The 19,479-nt window shown below is 51.0% G+C and overlaps 1 protein-coding gene across 2 annotated transcripts in view; it reads right to left on the bottom strand.

The window, feature by feature from the left end:
* Window positions 1–3,405: 3,405 nt before the first annotated feature.
* CPXM2 (carboxypeptidase X, M14 family member 2) overlaps window positions 3,406–19,479 on the bottom strand; it is a 98,768-nt gene continuing 82,694 nt past the window's right edge. For both annotated transcript variants that reach the window (XM_060171115.1, XM_007519681.2), the window contains 6 exons: window positions 18,692–18,888; window positions 16,249–16,428; window positions 11,734–12,031; window positions 8,902–9,041; window positions 7,010–7,109; window positions 3,406–4,094 (listed from right to left, as the gene is read on the bottom strand). In XM_060171115.1, the coding sequence (XP_060027098.1) occupies window positions 3,841–4,094; window positions 7,010–7,109; window positions 8,902–9,041; window positions 11,734–12,031; window positions 16,249–16,428; window positions 18,692–18,888 (1,169 nt within the window). In that variant the 3' untranslated portion in view covers window positions 3,406–3,840. The remainder of the gene's footprint in view (window positions 4,095–7,009; window positions 7,110–8,901; window positions 9,042–11,733; window positions 12,032–16,248; window positions 16,429–18,691; window positions 18,889–19,479) is intronic.

Below are 19,479 nucleotides of genomic sequence, written 5' to 3'. Positions count from 1 at the left end.
GTGCAGCCAGGAACATGTGTGTGGACAGGAGCACTGCTCCCTCCCAATGTCACATCATGGTCATCACAGATGACAAGTGGCAGCATGTGGCTGACCTCCTGGTGCTCAAAGAGCAGGCCAGATGGTGGGGGCAGCTGAGCCTCTCCGGAGTATCACCCAGGGAGAATAAGGAGACCAGAGCTAGGATGTCACCGGGCTTCAAGACCTTCCCTTCCAGAGTGTGACAACAAGCTTCTTCAGGGGTCTTTGTGACCAGCACCGTAACTCCCCACAGGCTGCCCCCAGACTAGATCAAACCAGGCTCCTGTCATTTCTTCTCCAGCTTCTGAGATGCACCAGGGCTTCTAGAAGCTTCTGCCATTGCCGGGAGTCCTGATCTGCCCCTCAGAAAGCTGGCCTCCAGGACCTGTGGGTTCCCAAGGGAAACAGAGGAAACAACAACATTCCCTGAGTCCTGCCTTCTCTTCAGGGAGGAAGCCGGACCTTGCATGCTCCGCTTCCCTCCTGGGCCTCAGTTTCCCCACTGTTTACTACGCCTAGGTGCACACAGGGACACCAGCCACCTCTGTGGTCACCCCTTATCACACCCAAGGAAAATCTTCAATTTCTGAAGTCATTTTTTATTTTTTCCTTTAGGGTCATCACTGGAGCTCGGTGCCAGCACTATGAATCCACCACTCCTAGAGGCCATTGTTTCCATTTTATTTGGATAGGACAGAGAGAAATTAAGAGGGGAGAGGGAGATAGAAAGGGAAAGAGAAAGAGACACACCTGCAGACCTGCTTCACCACCTTGCACTCAAACTGGGATTCTTACATGTTCTTGCGCTTAGTACTGGAAGTATGGACAAAAACTATTTATGGGATGTGGAAGTTCTGGCTTCGGCAATTGCTCCTTCATGATTTGAAGGTCTGCAGGTGTCTTTCTCCCTTTCTATCTCCCTCTTCCCTCTTGGCTTCTGTCATATCCAATTAAAAAAAAAAAAAGATGGCTATCAGGAGCCGTGAATTCCTAGTGCCACACCAAGCCCCAGCGATAACCCCACAGGAGGGGGCAGAGATTCAGGTCCTGGCGCCTGTTGATGGAGGAGGACCTAGGCTGGGGGTGAAAGTGTTTTGCAGAAAGCTGAGACATTCATACATGTGCCAGCCCGATAAACCAACACGTAAACCATCAATCCCCTAATAAAAGAATAAAATAAGAAGAAGCAGTTCCCCATGCTCATCATGCTGGGTGCTACCCGGTAGGGCGGGGGGACCCTGGGACCAGATTGGTGGGGAGTTGCGTGGGCTCACGTCACTATGAACAGTTCCATGTAAGGGATGTAACAGGCCGGGCAGTGGCACACCCAGTTGAGTTCACACATTACTATGTGAAAAGATCTGGGTTCAAGCCCCTAGTCCCCATGGACAGGTGGGAAGATTCACAAACAATGAAGCAAGTGTCTGTCTTTCTCCCTCTCTACAACCTTCCCCTTAATTCCTGTCTGTCTTTATCAAAAACAAAGTAAGAAAAATGGCCACTGAGAGCAGTGGATTTGTCATGTAGGCACCCAGTACCAGAAATGAGCCTGGCGATAAACTAGGGTAAGGTGAGGTAGGGTAGGGTAGGGTAGGATAGGATCGGATCTCTTAAATGAAGTAAAGCCACACAGCTCTGGAGACGGCTGGGTGGTGATGCACTTGGTTGAGCATACATGCCACCATTCCAAAGGACCCGAGTTCTAGCCCTCAGGATGCTTTAGAAGGCTGTCTCTTTCTCTCTCCCTCCCCTCTCAATTTCTCTCTGTCCTATCAAATAAAAATATAAAAAGGGCAGTGAGGGGAAGGGCAGTTGCTGGGAGTGGTAGGTTTGTAGTGCTGGCACTGAATCCTAGTGATAACTCTGGTGCCAGAAAATAAAATAAAATAAAATACAGGTCTGGGAATTCTGCTTCTGAGTTACATGAGTGACATTTCAATCACTCAACAGTTACATCTGGGGGGTGGTATAAATGATGGCGGAGAGCACTGTCTAACCCAGGGTTCAAGTCCAGGGTCCCTCACTCCAGAGGGTGGGCTTGGTGGGTGGTGGGAAACTTCATGAGTGGTGGAGCAGGGCTGCAGGTGTCTCTGCCTCTCTCTCATCCTCTATTAACAAAAATGGTTTAGCAGGAACAGCGGAGTCATGCCAGCATCAGCCATGGTGACTAAATCAATTGCAAGTTCGTTGATCTCTGGTGCAGACTGCCAAAAAGGTGCCTAAGGCTCATTTCTCAAAAGACGTGCCCCAGGGAACCAGGGGTGACAGCTCAAAGAAATGTACAAGGTGCTGGCTTCGAGTCCCAGTGCCTCATGGGAGCACCTGGCACTGTGGACGGTCTGGAGTAGTTATGTGGATGGTACAGAGGGGTCTCCTGTCTGTCTGTCCTGCTCTTCTCTCTTTCTCTCTCTCTCTTTCTCTCTCTTTGTCTTGCATTCAATAGAAAATAAACAAACCCCTGCTCAGGCCTCAGGCAGTGTAACCCCCAGCACCCCTGTAAGATACATGTGCTCTGGTGGTGCCTGTAGTCAGCCGAGGGGGCCATGGGTGACTTGGCCTGTGTCCATCTCTCTCCAGGGAAGGAGGTAGGGGACACAAAGCTGGTGGCACCAGCAGGGAGGCTCCCCTGGCAGCTGCCTCTTTAGGGTGACTAAATGGCCACAGAATTAGCCGTGGGGATGCCAGTCTACCCGGGAAGGCCACACACGAGACCTCTTGCCATTTGCATCTTTAGTTTTCTCATTCCTCTCAGCTCAACAGGACATGGAGTGGCGACAAGGAGCAGAAGTGAGACCAGGTTTGCCTGCGAGGAGACTCAGAAGACCCATCCAGAGATGACACCCCTCCAACCCCCGTCTGGAAGAGCTGGAGTTTCACACACAAAACCAACTCCCGTGGGGAGGCAGGGAGGCCAGGGCACCTCAGGGTGCTGTGAAAGGAGGGGTGTCTTTGACAAAGAGTAAGGGGAACCCCACAGTCACACCTGCCACCCCCACCACCCCAGAATGGCTTCAGCCTCTGCCCACCCCCCCTTTCTCCCAGGACCCTCTGCTGAAGGGAGCTGCAACCCTTCCACCCTCTGCTTGAAGGCAATGTTTCCCTGTCTGCATGGAGCTCAGGCTTCTTCCACGGCAGCTTAGAGAGCCGGGACAGAGTCTGCAGATTCTTCTAGAACAGCCACACAGAGCGCAGAAGGGGGACATCCAGGTCAGCAGCCAGCGCACAGGCAAGCAGAGTGAAGGCACCCAGGACTCTCGCTGTCACGCGAGGAAGAGGCAGACGTCTCTAACCACCTGTAACAGGAAAGCTCCCCGTTCACTCTCTGACTTTCTCTCACACCCCAGGACAAACTGCCAAATTCTCTTGCTCCTTTTAGCCTGTCTCTTACTTATAAATATTTTATTTATTTACTGGATAGAGATGGAGAGAAATTGAGAGAGGAGGGGAAGGGAGGGGGAGAAAGAGAGACACCTGCAGTCTTGAGTCACTGCTCATCACGTGTCTTCCCTGGAGGTGGGGGGTGGGGGCTCGAACCCAGGTTCTTGAGCATGGTAACATACGCACTCTGCCAGATGCACTACCACTGCCGCCACCACCACCCGGCACCCCCTTCCAGAACTTTCCCTGCTGCTCTGTCCAGGTCATGCAGATACAAAGGGACGAAGAAGAGAGACAAGATGATCCCAGGCTGCCGGTCCTGCTCTGCAAGGCCCACGCTTTCCCAGGTATGTCTCCCAGGGGAGTGGGCACAGGCCCTGCAGGGAGCTGGCACCGGGGCAGCTTCACGGGGGTCCAGGTGGTTTCTTAGGGTCCTGGGGTTCACCCCCGCTGCCGCCTCCTGCGTCCCCGCAGCTTGGACCTCCGGGCCGGCAGGCTGAGGGGCTGCTTCCCAAACTTCTGCATGATTTCGCGGATGCGGGCCAGGTTGGTCTTGGCGAGCGTGAAGTCGCAGCGCGTGGCACCCATGTCGTAGCCGACCATGCAGTTCCTGGTGGCCGAGGTGAAGCCCTCCGCCCTGGCAGTCACCACGTACTCACCGGGGTTCAGGAGGCGCCAGTAGTCCCCGTCGCTGGCTGGGGACACAGAGCAGGAGACTCAGAGCCTTGCTTTCAGCTTATTCACTTCCAGATTAATTTTTATTTCCACTATTTTACTTATTGGGTAGAGGCAGAGAGAAATCAAATGAGAAAAAGAAGATAGCAAGGAAGGAACTATGCTGAGGCCTGACTCCGTCCTCTCACGGAAAGAATTATCTGAAACAGACTGAAGGGGACATGCAGACCCCTTAGCAAACAGGAAGATTTACCCCCTCCTGCACCAGACATCTCCAACCAGAAATGGATCATAAATTCTATGACCCAGGCCAGAAAAAGTAACAGGACTCTCTATAAGGACCAACAGGAAGTTGGTCTCTAGGCAACCCCAGCTGAGTGCCCTTGGTCCCACCTGGAGCTTCTTAGCCCCCCCTCCCTGCCCCCCAGACGGGCTCTCCATCCTTGGCAGCTAGGATAAAACTTTCCTGTGTCTGCACTCCTGCCTCTACCTGCCTTACACCGCACCGGATAATTCTTTTTTTTTTTTAAATATTTATTTTATTTATTTATTTCCTTTTGTTGCCCTTGTTGTTTTAGTGTTTTAGTTATTATTGTTGTTGTCGTTGTTGGATAGGACAGAGAGAAATGGAGAGAGGAGGGGAAGACAGAGAGGGGGAGAGAAAGACAGACACCTGCAGACCTGCTTCACCGCCTGTGAAGCGACTCCCCGGCAGGTGGGGAGCCGGGGTTCGAACCGGGATCCTTATGCCGGTCCTTGTGCTTTGCGCCACCTGCGCTTAACCCGCTGCGCTACAGCCTGACTCCCGCACCGGATAATTCTAACACTGCAGCGCTAAGGCCTGAGAGGGGCTATAGATCTACTCTCTCCTCCGGGCCTTTAGTGTCCGCTATCCTAATAATTGAGGAAGAGCCACCTGTAGCCCTGTTTCACCACTTATGAAGCGTCCTCCCCTCCATGTAGGAATCAGGGGCTTGAACCCTGGTCCTCTCACATGCTAACATGTGCTCTTAACCGGCTGTGTCACCATCCAACCCAACCCCCAAATTAAGCTCATGTTTATCTTTTAAATTTTTATTGTCTGTTTATTCTGATAAGGCAGAGAGAAATCAAGAGGGAGAGAGAGACACCTGCAGCACAATTTCACCACTTGGGAAGCTTCCCGCTGCAGGTGGGGACAGAGGACTTGAACCCAGGTCCTTACACCACTGTCTGGCCTCTGAGTGCTGCTTTTTGAAGGCAGAGACCAGCAGCCCTGGATGCCAGGCCCAGCCTGCTGTCCAGAGAGACTCAAAGGCAGGCCAGGTGGCTTCAGAGCTCAGCAGAGGCAAGGACTTAGTAGTGTCTGGAAGCCAAGGAACACACTCCTTAGAAATGGCCATAACGGTGTAAGCGGGAGGGGTGTTGGGGGCGGGGCCGGCACCAAGGAGTGGGCTAGGGAAGCCATCACTGAGGCGGCAGCCTCCTCTCACAAGTGCCACTCATCAGCATGAACCTGAACTTCACAAGCTCAGCCCTCATCATGGAACACCACCACCTTGCAAAGGGCTGGTGGCTTCCTGGGTGCTTGGCTCGGTGGTGTCCCAGTGTCCCAGTGTCCCTTACCACATCCATGAGGCAGGAGAGTGCCCCTGGACTCTGGACTCTGGACAGGGCTCGGGCTCTTCAGTCCTGGAGGCAATGGGGGGCAGTGCACAGAATGGGGACACGTGCCCAGCAACAGCCCCGTGTCTGCACCCCACTTCATGGAATGGTACCAGGAAGAACTTTGCACTGTGACGGAGTTTATGGGGTGCCGCAAGGCTGAGCCCCCGGCACCCCCTGGATAGTACTATTCAGTTCCCCAACAAACATTTCAGGGGGCCGTGTACTCCTGAGCTCCAGACTCAGGCCTCTTTGCAATAAGAGGGACATTAAGATCAAGGTCACCAGTGGGTTAAGCGCACGTGGCGCAAAGCACAAAGACCAGCGTAAGGATCCCGGTTCGAGCCCCGGGCTCCCTACCTGCAGGGGAGTCGCTTTACAGGTGGTGAAGCAGGTCTGCAGGTGTCTGTCTTTCCCCCTCTCTGTCTTCCCCTCCTCTCACCATTTCTCTCTGTCCTATCCAACAATGACAATATCAACAACAAGAACAATACTATAACAACAATAAAGCAACAAGGGCAACAAAAAGGAAATATATATATCAAGGTCACAACTCCCAGGGCCTCCACCCCTGCCCTGGTGAGAACACTCAAACCTCTGACTTGGGGACTTTTGCTAGGAGCCAGGAAAGATATCTCAGCAAGCCAGGTTTGTATTTGTCAGAAAGCTAATGGAACCCATGGCCTAAATATCCTGCATGGCCAACAGAGATCTATAACCTCTCTCAAACATCAGTAGGTGTCAACGGAACCACAGCTATTTAACGCAAACAGAGTGGGTAACTGACCTGGTGAAATCCCCATAAATCTGTAAGCTCCCCAAAGTCCTTAGAGGTAAGAGAGAATTTAAAAGAAAAGAACATTAGTTAACAGCACTGCACCAGTTCCCATTTAAGAACAATTTGTTCTCTTAAACAAACCATTGTACTTTTGGCTAATTCAAGCTGTTTTAAGAATTCCATTGATGTGTCTTACAAGTCTATTAATAAAAAAGCAAGAGATGCCAGTGGTGAGTGTTAGGCTACCGCAGTTCTTTCTCAGGCTGTAGGAGGTCACTCACCCCCAGCCTCTTCAGATTACACGGACCCTCACGTCATCCTTGTTCCTACATCACAAGCTTTCACCATCCTGCACCTCCTCCAGCTGAGTGATGGCACAGAGTGGGGTGGGGGGGGTTGGTACACAGAGTTGTCCTCCTCCTCACTGGTCTCTCTCAGGGAGGGGATATTCCTGTGCTACCAGAGTGATCTGAGGACAAAACAGCTGACAGCTGCCCCCTACCCCGACATTACCTGTTCTGACGTCATGGTTAATGCCTTCCACAGAGATGATGGCGCCGGGGATGCCTCTCCCGTGGGTGTCTCTCACCATGCCTTTGATGCCTCGATGCACCTGTCCAGAGCATGAGGAGAAGCAGAGTGAGTAGCAGCCAGCTGTCCTGCCCAGCACCAGCTCTGAGTCCAACCAGGCCCAGGGGTGGTGGGGAGGAGGGGAGCACACACGTCTGCTTGCTTTTGACACCCTTTGTGCATCTAGAAGTCTTCCTTGGAGTTAAAATATTCTCAGATTTTAAAATCTTATTTTAAACATACTTTATTTTAATAAAAGAGGAGGGAGAGAGATATGGAGAAAGACCAGAACACTGCCCAGCTCTGCTTACAGTGGTGCTGGGGATTGAACCTGAACTTTAGGGCTTCAGGCATCAAAATCTTTTTTGCAGAACCATTATGCTATATCTTCTGCCCCTTAAAAAGCTTTCAGTACCATGTGAAAAGATCTGGTTCAAGCCCCTGGTCTCTATCTACAAGGGGAAGAAGCTCTGTGAATAGTGGAGCAGTGTTACAGGTCTCTCTGTTCCCAACCCCTCCCCCCTTTAATCTCTCTGTTTCATCCTTTAACAAAGAGAAATTAAATTTAAAAAAAAATGCCGCTGGGACCGGTGAAGTTATCATGCCGATACAGAACCCTTAGTGGCCAAAAGAAAAGCAACAAAGAACAAACCCAACTATCCACATCTGAGAAGAAGGTTCATCAGAGAATACGCCCAGTAAAAGTGGAATAGAATTTTTGCCTTAAACACTGCGCTCAACTAGGTGTGCCATCACCCAGCCCCTTTTAATAGATCTTTAATGGCAGGGCTGGTGAAGTAGCTCACTTAGATAGTGGGTGGCTCTGACACGTGCACAGACCGGTTGGAGCCCAGCCCCAACTGCACTGAAGGGCAGCTCAACACAGTGGTTTTGCTACCTGCCCAATACCAAAGGAGTGAGGCTTGGATTCCCTAAGAACTTCTACTTCAGGACATTCTCCGAGCCCCTCATCTCTCCTCAGCCTCCTACAGAGAGCTGAGGGACTCTCCTCCAAGGAGCCAGAAGAAGACCCAGATCAGGCCCAGAAGCCCAGTGTGTCTGCACGTCCTGCCCCAGCTCCCTCCCTCCCTGGCTGCAGAGGCCACAACATGCAGATGGAGGCAGATGTGACCCCTGGAGACCAAGGCTAAAGCTCATCCCTGAGGGTCCCGCCTTCCTCTGAGGGGACTAGAAAACTGGGGAGACCAGGAAGCTCAGGGTCAGGGACACACACTCTCTCTCTCTCTCTCTCTCTCTCTCTCTGGTCTACACACCTTCATGGCTTGTGCTTTCTTCCCCCTTTTCTGTCCTTATTTTCTCCCAATCAATGCTCATCTTCTCCCTGGAACAAGACGGTCTCTCTCTGTGATTCTTCCATGGAGGAGTCAGTCTAGAACCCCTCACGGGAGGGAACTCAGGGGCAGCCCCAGCTAGCTACTCCCTCCTGCCCCTCAACATGTCCTTTGAGATCTTGCTATTGATGTAGATGTCAGGGAGGAATCCTGGTCTTCACCAGAAGTACACTATCCCCTGGGGCCACTGCTCTAGCTGTGACCACCTTGCCTTTTCAGGGGCTTCCCTGAGCCCTAAATTCTGAAGGCTCATGGACTCACTGCCCCCTTCTCATTTAAGCCACCTTCTCCTCTAGGAGACTGAAGCTAGTAAGAGGCCATTCTCCTAGGGCACAGGGGTACCCCTGAAATTGAAAACTGTCTCTGTGAGAGAGTGGCCAGAGTCTCAGCTGTGGCCGTGACGATGTGACAGTGACCCCCCCCCCCCACCCATCACGGCGGCGCCTCCCTCCTTGGCTCCCAGCACCCCAGCTCCGCCAGCACCTGCTCCATGAACACGATCAGGGACTCCCGGTTGTTCTCCCACTCCTCCGGGAGCTCGCTCTCATGCGGGAACTTGTCACAGCCCATGTAGATGGACAGCTCGAAGCAGTTGGTGTGAAGGTAGCTGAAGTCGTTGAGGCCTGCCGAGCCAACGGGGAGAACGTTGGTGTCTGAGTTACGCATCCAGGAAAGTCCTCTGTGCTCAAGGCCTCCCAGAATCCACCTTCCCTGCCAGAGGACAACAGACTGGGGGCGCAAAGCAGGTGACACACCGCCAGGGATGAGCACCCAGGGCTCACTCACTGAGGCCACTCCCCACCACCCTGCTCCTTTGTGTAGGCAAAGCTGGAGAGGAGGAGGAAGGGAAGGCAATATGGAACCACCCACATCTCATAATCCTCAGAGAAGTGCGTCTGCATCCTTCATCAGAGTCAGAGGAAGAATGATTATAACGACAATGGCTCAGCCATCAAACACCACGCCACAGAAGTCTTTGAAAGAAGAACTATGACTGATCGATTTTTTTAAATTTAATTCTGTTTTTTATTGCCACCAGGGTGATTGCTAGGTGCTGGCAGGCACTACAAACCCACTGCTTCCAGCAGCCATTTTTTTCTTTTTTTTTTTCCTTTCTGTTTTGTATTGGATAGGATAAAGAGAAATAGAGAGGGGGGGCAGTTTGAGAAGAAGGGATACAGAGAGACATCTGCAGACCTGCTTCATCACCTGTGAAGCTCCCCTCCTGCATGTGGGGAATGGGGGCTTGAACCCAGGTCTTTGGTACATGGTAACATATGTGCTTAACAGGGTGTGTCTCCCTCCACCCAGTCCCTGATTGACTGATTGACTAAAAAAAACAAAAATCAAATGCCTATGACTGTGTAGCAGCCAGCTTCTCGTGACTCAGCACTGAGAATCCAACTGTGTCCACATCTGGTTTAATCACAGTAGCCATGAAAACACACACACACACTCACACACACTCACACACACACATACACTCTCACACACACATATATACACTCACACACACTCACACACACACACTCACACACACACTCACACACACACACACTCACACACACTCACACACACACACTCAAACACACACACTCACACTCTCACACACACATATACACTCACACACACACACACTCACACACACTCACACACACACTCACACTCTCACACACACATATACACTCACACACACACACTCACACACACTCACACACACACTCACACTCTCACACACACACACACTCAAACACACACACTCAAACATACACACTCAAACACACACACTCACACACACACTCACACACACACTCACACACTCACTCACACACACACTCACACACACACTCACACTCTCACACACACATATACACTCACACACACACACACTCACACACACACTCACACACTCACACACACACTCAAACACACACACTCAAACACACACACTCACACACACACACACTCACTCACACACACACTCACACACACACACTCACACACACACACTCACACACACATACACACACTCACACTCACACACACTCACACACACACTCACACACACACACACACACACAAGCACTCACACACTCACACACACACACTCACACACACACACTCACACACACACACTCACACACACTCACACACACACAAGCACTCACACACACACACACTCACACACACACACTCACACACACACTCACACACACACACTCAGACACACACACACACACACTCACACACACTCACACACACACACACACACACACTCACACACACTCACACACACACACTCACTGCAATGATCACTGTAGGGTTTAGTAGTTAAAACTGAAAATCCAGACTACTTCATGGCCACTAGGAAATTCTTGTAGAGAATTGCCCTTTTTTGTTTATGCCGGTGCTGCGGGGGATTGAATCTGGGGCTTTGGATGACCATTATGCTATCTCCCCCACCTGCATTGCTTTTAACTGCCCAAAACAAAACTATGATGAAGACAAATATCTAAAAAGAAAAAGTAAATAAATTAAGTGTGTCCCTTCTTGGTATGGAACCAAGAAAAAAAAAAGCACCAAGTATTCTGCACATGTGCTAAAATGAACGTGTAAGCAAATACACTTGACTATGTCTTCATTTCTCTTTTCCTTGGGGTAGAAACAGACTTGAAAAGTACGAGAAGGTAGAACCACTAGCAATCGATTCAGGAAAATTAGTGCAATAAAAGAGAGAAGAAAGATAAGCTCACAGAAGTGCTGATGGTGGGAATGTCATGGAGAGGAGAGAGAGGGCCTGGGGTGGACAGCCATCCGTCATCAGGGGTCCTAACACTCCAGACTGACTCCACCCACACCTGCCACCTGAGTCCTCCTCACAGCAGTCCTGAAAGGAACCTCACTGTCATCAACACCACTGTCACCACCCTCACGGTCACAGCCATTGCACTCCCATCTTACAGAAGGAAGGAAGGTGGAAGAGAGGCCATGGGACTGGGCCAGGGAGGTTATAAGGCGTCCCAGTGATGGAGTGGGATTTGCACCCAGGTCTCCTTGGCATGAGTTAAGCTTCAGACCTTCCCGAGTCAGGAAAATGTGCACCCAGCCTGATGCCCACAGAGGAACCACAGTTGCTGTGACGCCCCAGTGCCTCCTTATTCTGCAGGCTGAGACCAGCTACAGGAACTCTGGGCTCCTCCCTCAGTCTGGAACCCGGCTCTTCTCTGGCCGCTGTGCAGGGCTTCCTGAAGCTTCTCCCGGAAGCTGAGAACTGACAACGACACACAAAAGCTGATTACCACACACCAGACTTACTTCCGGCCACAGTGTGCCAGGAGGCGCCATTGATGGTGCCATCTTCCTTCTGGAAGTCCTCGGTGTGGCAGACCCGCCTGCGGGCATCGGTCATGAGGCGGTGGGTGGAGGCATAGGCGTAGGCCAGCCAGCGGAACACGTGGTCGTCGGGCGTGGGTGTGGCCTCCTGTGTCTTCCAGGGGGACCGCACCATGTCGAAGGGGTAGGCCACCACCAACTCACCGCCCTGCAGGTTGCCACCCAGCACAAAGGGGATCTTCTCCATCCAGGAGATGACGGCCCTGGTCTCCACTGCCACCTGTCACAATGGCAAAGGGGACTTCTGTCAACAGGAGGGGAAACGGGGCAGGGACTGGTCCTGGCTCCCCAAATACCGACACAGTAGCTCTGCAGAGTCATCTCTGCAGACTTTGACTGGTGTCAATGCTGGAGAAACTGGGCTGTGGAGAAAGCAGAGGGAAGGGCTTGTTGTTTCTGTAGGACTGTTCTTATTGACACCCCAGAAAAAGTGGCAGTGACAGGACGGAAAGACCCCTTCAGTGCAGGGATGTGCAGACCACAGGCATCAAATAGCAGCAAAGAGCCCAGAAGAGAGATAGAACCACACATAACTAATCTCTCTCTCTCTCTCTCTCTCTCTCTCTCTCTCTCTCTCTCTCTCTCTCACTTTTACTTGCCACCAGGAGAAAGAGGAGACATGTGCAGGGAGCATGTATGAATCAACAGAGCTGACCTTGAGATGGGTCACGCCAGGTTTTACAACTCTCTGAGCTATGCTTGACATTCCTATTTATTATTTTTATATTTTATTTATTTTAATGAGAGACACATAAGAAACCAGAGCCCTGCTGAGCTGGCTTATGATGGTGCAGAAGATTGAACTTGGATCTTCAGAGCCTCAGGCAAGAGGGTATTTTCTTTTATCTTTTAATTTCTTTATTGGGGAATTAATGTTCTACATTCGACAGTAAATACAATAGTTTGTACATGCATAACATTTCCCAGTTTTCCATATACCAATACAACCCCCACTAGGTCCTCTGTCATCCCTTTTGGATCTGTATTCTCCTCCCTACCCACCCCAGAGTCTTTTACTTTGGTGCAATACGCCAACTCCAGTTCAGGTTCTACTTGTGTTTTCTCTTCTGATCTTGTTTTTCAACTTCTGACTGAGAGTGAGATCATACCATATTCATCCTTCTGTTTCTGACTTATTTCACTTAACATGAATTTTTCAAGGTCCATCCAAGATTGGCTGAAAACAGTAAAGTCTCCATTTTTTATAGCTGAGTAGTATTCCATTGTGTATCTAGACCACAACTTGCTCAGCCACTCATCTGTTGTTGGACACCTGGGATGCTTCTAGGTTTTGGCTATTACAAATTTGCTGCTAAGAACATATGTGTACACAGATCTTTTTGGATGGGTGTGTTGGGTTCCTTAGGATATATCCCCAGGAGAGGAATTGCAGGATCATAGGGTAGGTCCAGTTCTAGGCTTCTGAGAGTTCTCCAGACTGTTCTCCACAAAGGCTGGACCAATTTACATTCCCACCAGCAGTGCAGGAGGGTTCCTTTGACCCCACAATCAGGAGAGAATTTTCTATAATCATTATGCCACCTTCAAAACCTGTCTGATGTTTTTACATAAAATGTGAAGAAAAGGGAAAAACAGGACGGGAGGAGGAAAGAAAGGGAGGTCCAGGTGGTGGTACATCTGGCTGAGTGTACATGTTAGAGTGCTCAAGGACCTAGGTTCAAGTCCCTGGTCCCCACCTGCAGGGGGAAAGCTTCACGAATGGTGAAGCAGGGCTGCAGGTGTCTCTCTGTCTCTCTCCCTCCCTATCACCCCCTTCCCTCTCAATTTCTGGCTGTGTCTATCCAATAAATAAATAAAGATTTAATTTTTTTTAAAAAGTGTCTGCTAAAAAAAAGAAAGAAAGAAGAAAGAGAGAGAGAGAACACAGGGAAGGGAGCTAAGAAAGTTAGAAGTCAACGTTGGAATACCTGACGTGGTCAAATACTGATCAGTGAATTAAGTCTTTATAAGAAAATGCTGAGCCCCAGGACAACCACTCCAGAAGACTAACCCCAGCAATGGGGAAGGAATGGAGACTGGGAAGGGCTTCCCCAAGCAGCGAGGCAACACACTGCAGCGTTTCCACTTAGTTTTGTGTTCACTCTTGTTTTTAAATACTTCAGAGGACTAGATGGGACAAGTCACAGAGCTCAGCTCATCACACAGCATCATCACTGGCCCGTGCTGGTCATCTGCCGTCATGCACCTTCACGCTGGTAAGTAGCACAGCTCTGACACAGCCTCCACCCCATTCCAGCCGAAGGGTCAGCGGGCTCTTACTGGTAATTTCCGTGGGTATCTGTGACTCCTTGTCTCCCATCTACCCTCCTTCTTCCCACTGACCCCCAAAGAGAGGATTCTCATTCTCTATCTCTCTTCTTTCAACCCGTGTGCACACCGACACCTTTATTATTTGATGTTATTCATGTGTTTTTTTTTTAATCTAAAAAGAATGGATCAAACATAATGACTATTGTTTCCTGAAATTCATCTTTTCTCTGAATCGTTAAAAGACATTTCTAAAGATGTATTTCTGGGGCCAAGCAATGACATATACATGTTAAGCACACATATTCCAGTGCGCAAGGACCCAGGTTCAAGTCCCCAGTCCCCACCTACAGGTGGTCAAATTCACGAGTGGTGAAGCAGGGTTGTAGGTGTCTTTCTGTCTCTCTCCCTCTCTGTCTCCCCCTTCCCTCTCAATTTGTCTCTATCCAGTAGTAAGTAAAAAATAAAAATAATTTTTTTAAAAAATCATAACAGAAACCAAACATAAGAGAAGATTCACTTCTTAATGGCATGGGGGAGGGATGAGAATGAGCCAGAGCCTCAGTTTTGTGCTGTTTCCAGAAATGGCAGCATCAGAGGATAGGAAGTGTCGCCCCTTAATAAGATGAACACACATTACCGACAAAGCCACAGAGCTAAGTGTCTCTCTCACCCCCGTGTGAGAGCCCGCTGCCCCCAACCCTCCATCACCCAGCATAGCCATACTTCTTACTTTTGTCGACGGCTGGGTATGAGATGCCCTCTTTTCTTCATTTCCTTCATCCTGGTGAGGCTGGAATCTTTTCATGTTCAGTAGCCATATGTCCCCTCCTCTGAGAATTAATTGCCTCTTCAAGCCTTTTTCCCAGTTTGGTTACAGAATTGCTCATCTTTGTCTTGCTGGTGTCCTGCCTCCCCAGCTAGATAACTGGCAATTTACTCCTCTCTGTACCCACCTGCATCATCTGTAAATCGCTTCCTAAGCAGACTTTCACTCAAGTTTGTTGATCTTTTATTTTATGATGAGGGTCCTCAGGCTACTCTCCCATGTTCTCACAGTTTCTCTAAAGCGTTTTAATCAAGAATAATCATCTCCTTTGGCCCAAGGCTTGTTTCAAGAGGCAGATCACTGTATAGGTTTGCTTTGGGTTTCTATCATTTCATTGATTTCTCCTCAACTTTTTTTTTTTTATTGCTGGGGCTCGGTGCCTGCACCATGAATCCACTGCTCCTGGAGGCCATTCCCCCCCTTTTGTTGCCCTTGTTGTTGTAGCCTTGTTGTGGTTATTATTGTTATTGTTGAGGTCATTCGTTGTTGACTTCTGCTCAACTTTTTCTACCGCCATTTTTCTGTACTTTGGGGACTTTCTTTCTGTTGCTCTTCCTCCCCCCTCTTAAGTCCTTTGAGCCTGAGTAACATGTGCACTGTATTAAGCGTACCATTCCCTCATCACCCCATCTAAACACTTCTTCGTAAGTATGCCAAAGATGAGGCAGAGTGGTCAAGCACACTCCTAGGGATGTACTGTTTGCTTTCGAAGCCACAATCGCAGTTGCAAAGAGACAGAATCAAATGACTTCCCTGCCTTGAAGGCTCTCAGCCAACAGCAGTTTTAAACCTAGTGACAGGCCCCCACCGGTGGGGTGGGGGAACTCAGGAGCTGCAGGTGTCTCTCGTTCACTCTCCTTTACTACGTCCACCTCCTCTCTCAGTTTCTCTCTGGCCTATCATTAGAAGAATGAAAGGGAAGAACAGAAAGAGGGGCTGGGTGGTGGCGCACTTGGTTGAGCACACATATTGCAATGTTCAAGGACCCCGGTTTAAGCCCCTAGTCCTCACCTGCAGGAGGGAAGCTTTGTGATGGGTGAAGCAGGTCTGCAGGTGTCTCTCTGTCTCTCTCCCTCTGTCTCTCCCTTTTCTCTTCCTTTCTGTCTCTATCCAATTAATAAAGATAAATAAGAAAAGAATTGAAAAAGAGAAGAGAGGAAGGAGGGGAGATAGGTAGACAGATGGAAGGAAGCAGGGGCTACCTGGCACACTTCCTACTTGGGGAGAAGGCAGGGACAGAGGGTGGTCTGCTTTCAAAGTTCACATCCCTGGCACACACCCACGCTGGCCTTCCCCACCCACTGCTGGACACAGCCCCACTCACCCACTCGCCCACTCACCGTAGCGTTTTCAGACAGGAACCACTCGGGGATGGCAAGGTGGTGGTTGGGGACTTTTCGAGGTCCCTGGGGCCGGCCCTCTGCCTCCCAGAGCAGCGTGTTCAAGTCAGGGAAGTTGTTGTTGATGTCAATCCCATCCTGGGTCCAGCGTCCGAGGGACCAGCCGCCCAGCTCCGACCCCTGGGGGGAAAGGGTGGGGAGAAGAAGAGGAGAAGCCATGATGTGGAAACCCAGAGTTCTGGGTGGCTTTTTCTCAATAATTTAATAGAACATTAAGATAATAAATAATAGGGAGTCGGGCGGTAGCGCAGCAGGTTAAGCGCACATGGCGTGAAGCGCAAGGACCGGCAGAAGGATCCAGGTTCGAGCCCCTGGCTCCCCACCTGCAGGGGAGTCACTTCACAGGCAGTAAAGCAGGTCTGTAGGTGTCTGTCTTTCTCTCCCCCTGTCTTCCCCTCCTCTCTCCATTTCTCTGTCCTATCTAACAACGACATCATAAATAATAACTAACACAACAATGAAGGACAACAAAAGAGAAAGTAAATAAATATTTTTAAAAATTGAAAAAAAAAGATAATAAATAATGTGAAACAGACTGAGGAGAAAGCTGGGTGCCAAGGTGTCTGCACCACCCAGTACAGAATCAGGGAGGTGGGCAGGAGGGTGGGCAGAAGCTACCCTGAACGGTGGTGGTGAGGGGGCTCAGAATATGGTGGGTGTTACTCAGGGCTGGCCTGACACCTGGGCACATAAGATCCACTCAAACAAGAGGACAGAAATTGTAAATCGCTCAGAACCAGCTGGTGAGGAGAGGCAGGATGGGAGTAGGGGAGGGAGCAAAACGTCAGGGTTGCGGAGGCTCTGACCGTGCAGAGGGGCTGGGCCCCCTCATGGTGTTAGCACTGAGGAGGGAAGGAATGGAGAAGGCAGGAGGGCCAAAGCGGACCCTGCAGGTAACGGGTCGGATGGCAGGCCCACGCCTTGGCCAGCAAAGCCAGGGGAAGGAAGAGCAGAGAGGGACTCGGTCCTGGTGGGAGGAGGCCAGCAGGGAGGAAGGTCAAGCGTCCGTCCTTGAGACGCTCTGCTGGCCGTAGGGACGCGTGTCTCCCGGGTGATGGACAGCTGGACATGGATCCTGCCATCTCCACCTGTCTCTGCTCCCCCCCTCCAGTCTCCATCTCTACCCCATGCCCCATCTCCACAGGGTCACTACTTCCATCTGTTTTCACTCCCTTTTCACCCTCCACCCAAGTCTTCACTGGTGACCCTACCCCTGCCTCCATCTGGACTGTGTCTCCAAACCTCTCTTGCACCCAGAGACAGGCAGCAGAAGTGAGATACAGAGACACTTTGGGGGAGGGGTGCCAAGAGGCAGAAGACAGCCCTGTGTCAGAGCTTAGAAGCACAGGGTCCCTCCCCTGACCGGCCCCCTGCCCAATTCTCACAGTTTCCACTCTGCTCTGAGCAGCCAGGGATGGAAAAGCCTGTCTTGCAAACTCAGCACCCCTCCAGCCTCACCCCCAGTCACACTTCTCCCTGCCCTGCCCACAACTCTGGTTCCCCAGTTCTCACCACCAAATCTTTGCACCAGGAAAACAGCCACATTCTGCACCCTCAGTTTTGCCACTGGTAGCTATCACCCTTTAAAGGATAGTCTGTCATGCAAAACCCAGATATTGTGATCTGCAGTGAGGGTAAACATTGTAGTGGGGGCTGGCAAGTGGTGCACTTGGTTGAGTGCACACATTACAATGCACAAGGACCCAGGTTCAAGCCCCTGGCCCCCACCTGTGGGGGGGAAAGTTTCACAAGTGGTGAAGCAGTATCTCTGTCTCTCTCCCTCTATTTCTCCCTCCCCTCTCAATTTATCTCTATTATCTCTATCCATTCAATAAATAAATTTTTCAAAAATTAAAATGACAGGAGTCGGGTAGTAGTGCAATGGGTTAAGCGCATGTGGCGCAAAGCACAAGGACCGGCATAAGGATCCCGGTTCCAGCCCCCCGGCTCCCCGTGTGCAGGGAGTCGCTTCACAAGCAGTGAAGCAGGTCTGCAGGTATCTGTCTTTCTCTTCCCCTCTCTATCTTCTCTTCCTCTCTCCATTTCTCTCTGTCCTATCCAACAACAACATCAGTAACTACAACAATAAAAAAACAAGGGCAACAAAAGGGAATAAATAAATAAATAAATAAAAATTAAAATGACAACTTACAAAGGAAAAACAAGGTCTGCTGGGAGCCCTGTAACTGCTCAGGCGTGGTGCCTCAGGACTCCGCCCCCCAAGTCTTTGTCATTATCCTCGTCCCCAGGGCACTGGTGTGCACACCTCTGCCTTCCCAACCACCCTTGTGCCCTTGGCTCTCCCCGCCGCCCATCCGTCCGTCCATCCGTGGGCAGAGCGAGGCGCAGGCCTTGGGGTGGCCCCGGGGAGGGGGCGGCTTACCCCCTCGGAGGCCTTCTCGTAGCCGTCGGGGTTGAGTGAGGGCAGGATGTGGACACGCGTCTCCTCCAGCAGCCACACGATGCGCGCGTTGCCCGCCAGGTACTCGCGGCACAGGAACTGCACCAGCAGCAGCAGCAGCTCGCGGCCCAGCACCTCGTTGCCGTGGGCGCCCGCCATGTAGTGGAACTCGGGCTCCCCTGCAGGCGGAGGGGGCGACGGGACGGGGGTTCCGGCTGCTCAGTCAGCACCTGCACGGCCACCCGGGACGGGACTCTGCCGCAGGCCTTCCTGTGTTGGTCCTGCTGAGCCTTGGGCCCCCGGGGACCTGTTATCATTGTGTGTGCGTATGTGCATGTGCATGTGCGTGTGTGCATGTGCATGTGCATGTGCATGTGCGTATGTGTGTGTGCGCGTGTGCACGTGCGTGCATGTGTGTGCACGTGCATGCATGTGTGCGTGTGCATGTGTGTAAGTATGTGTGGTCATGTGCATGTGTGTGTGTGTACAAACCCAGGGCCAGCAGACAGGACGCATCTCTGGTTGGCCTCTGTCCCCAGATGCAAGGCTGACACCATCATGTTTTCAGCAGCTAAGTACTAAGCAATTGAGCACTGATCATCAGGGCCAGAGGAGAGACTGGACCCCCTCTCCCTGACTCCCCCTAGAAAACTCTAAAGACAGGGGCTGAGCAGTGACACACCTAGTTAAGTACACATTACTATACACAAGGGTCTGGGTTTGAGTCACCGCTGCCCATCTGCGGGGGGGGGGGGGCGCTTCATGAGTGG

The sequence above is a fragment of the Erinaceus europaeus genome, chromosome 14 (assembly GCF_950295315.1).
Source record: "Erinaceus europaeus chromosome 14, mEriEur2.1, whole genome shotgun sequence".
NCBI lineage: Eukaryota > Metazoa > Chordata > Mammalia > Eulipotyphla > Erinaceidae > Erinaceus > Erinaceus europaeus.
The sequence above is the reverse complement of the archived record's forward strand: the minus strand, read 5'-3'. Positions and strand labels throughout refer to the sequence as shown.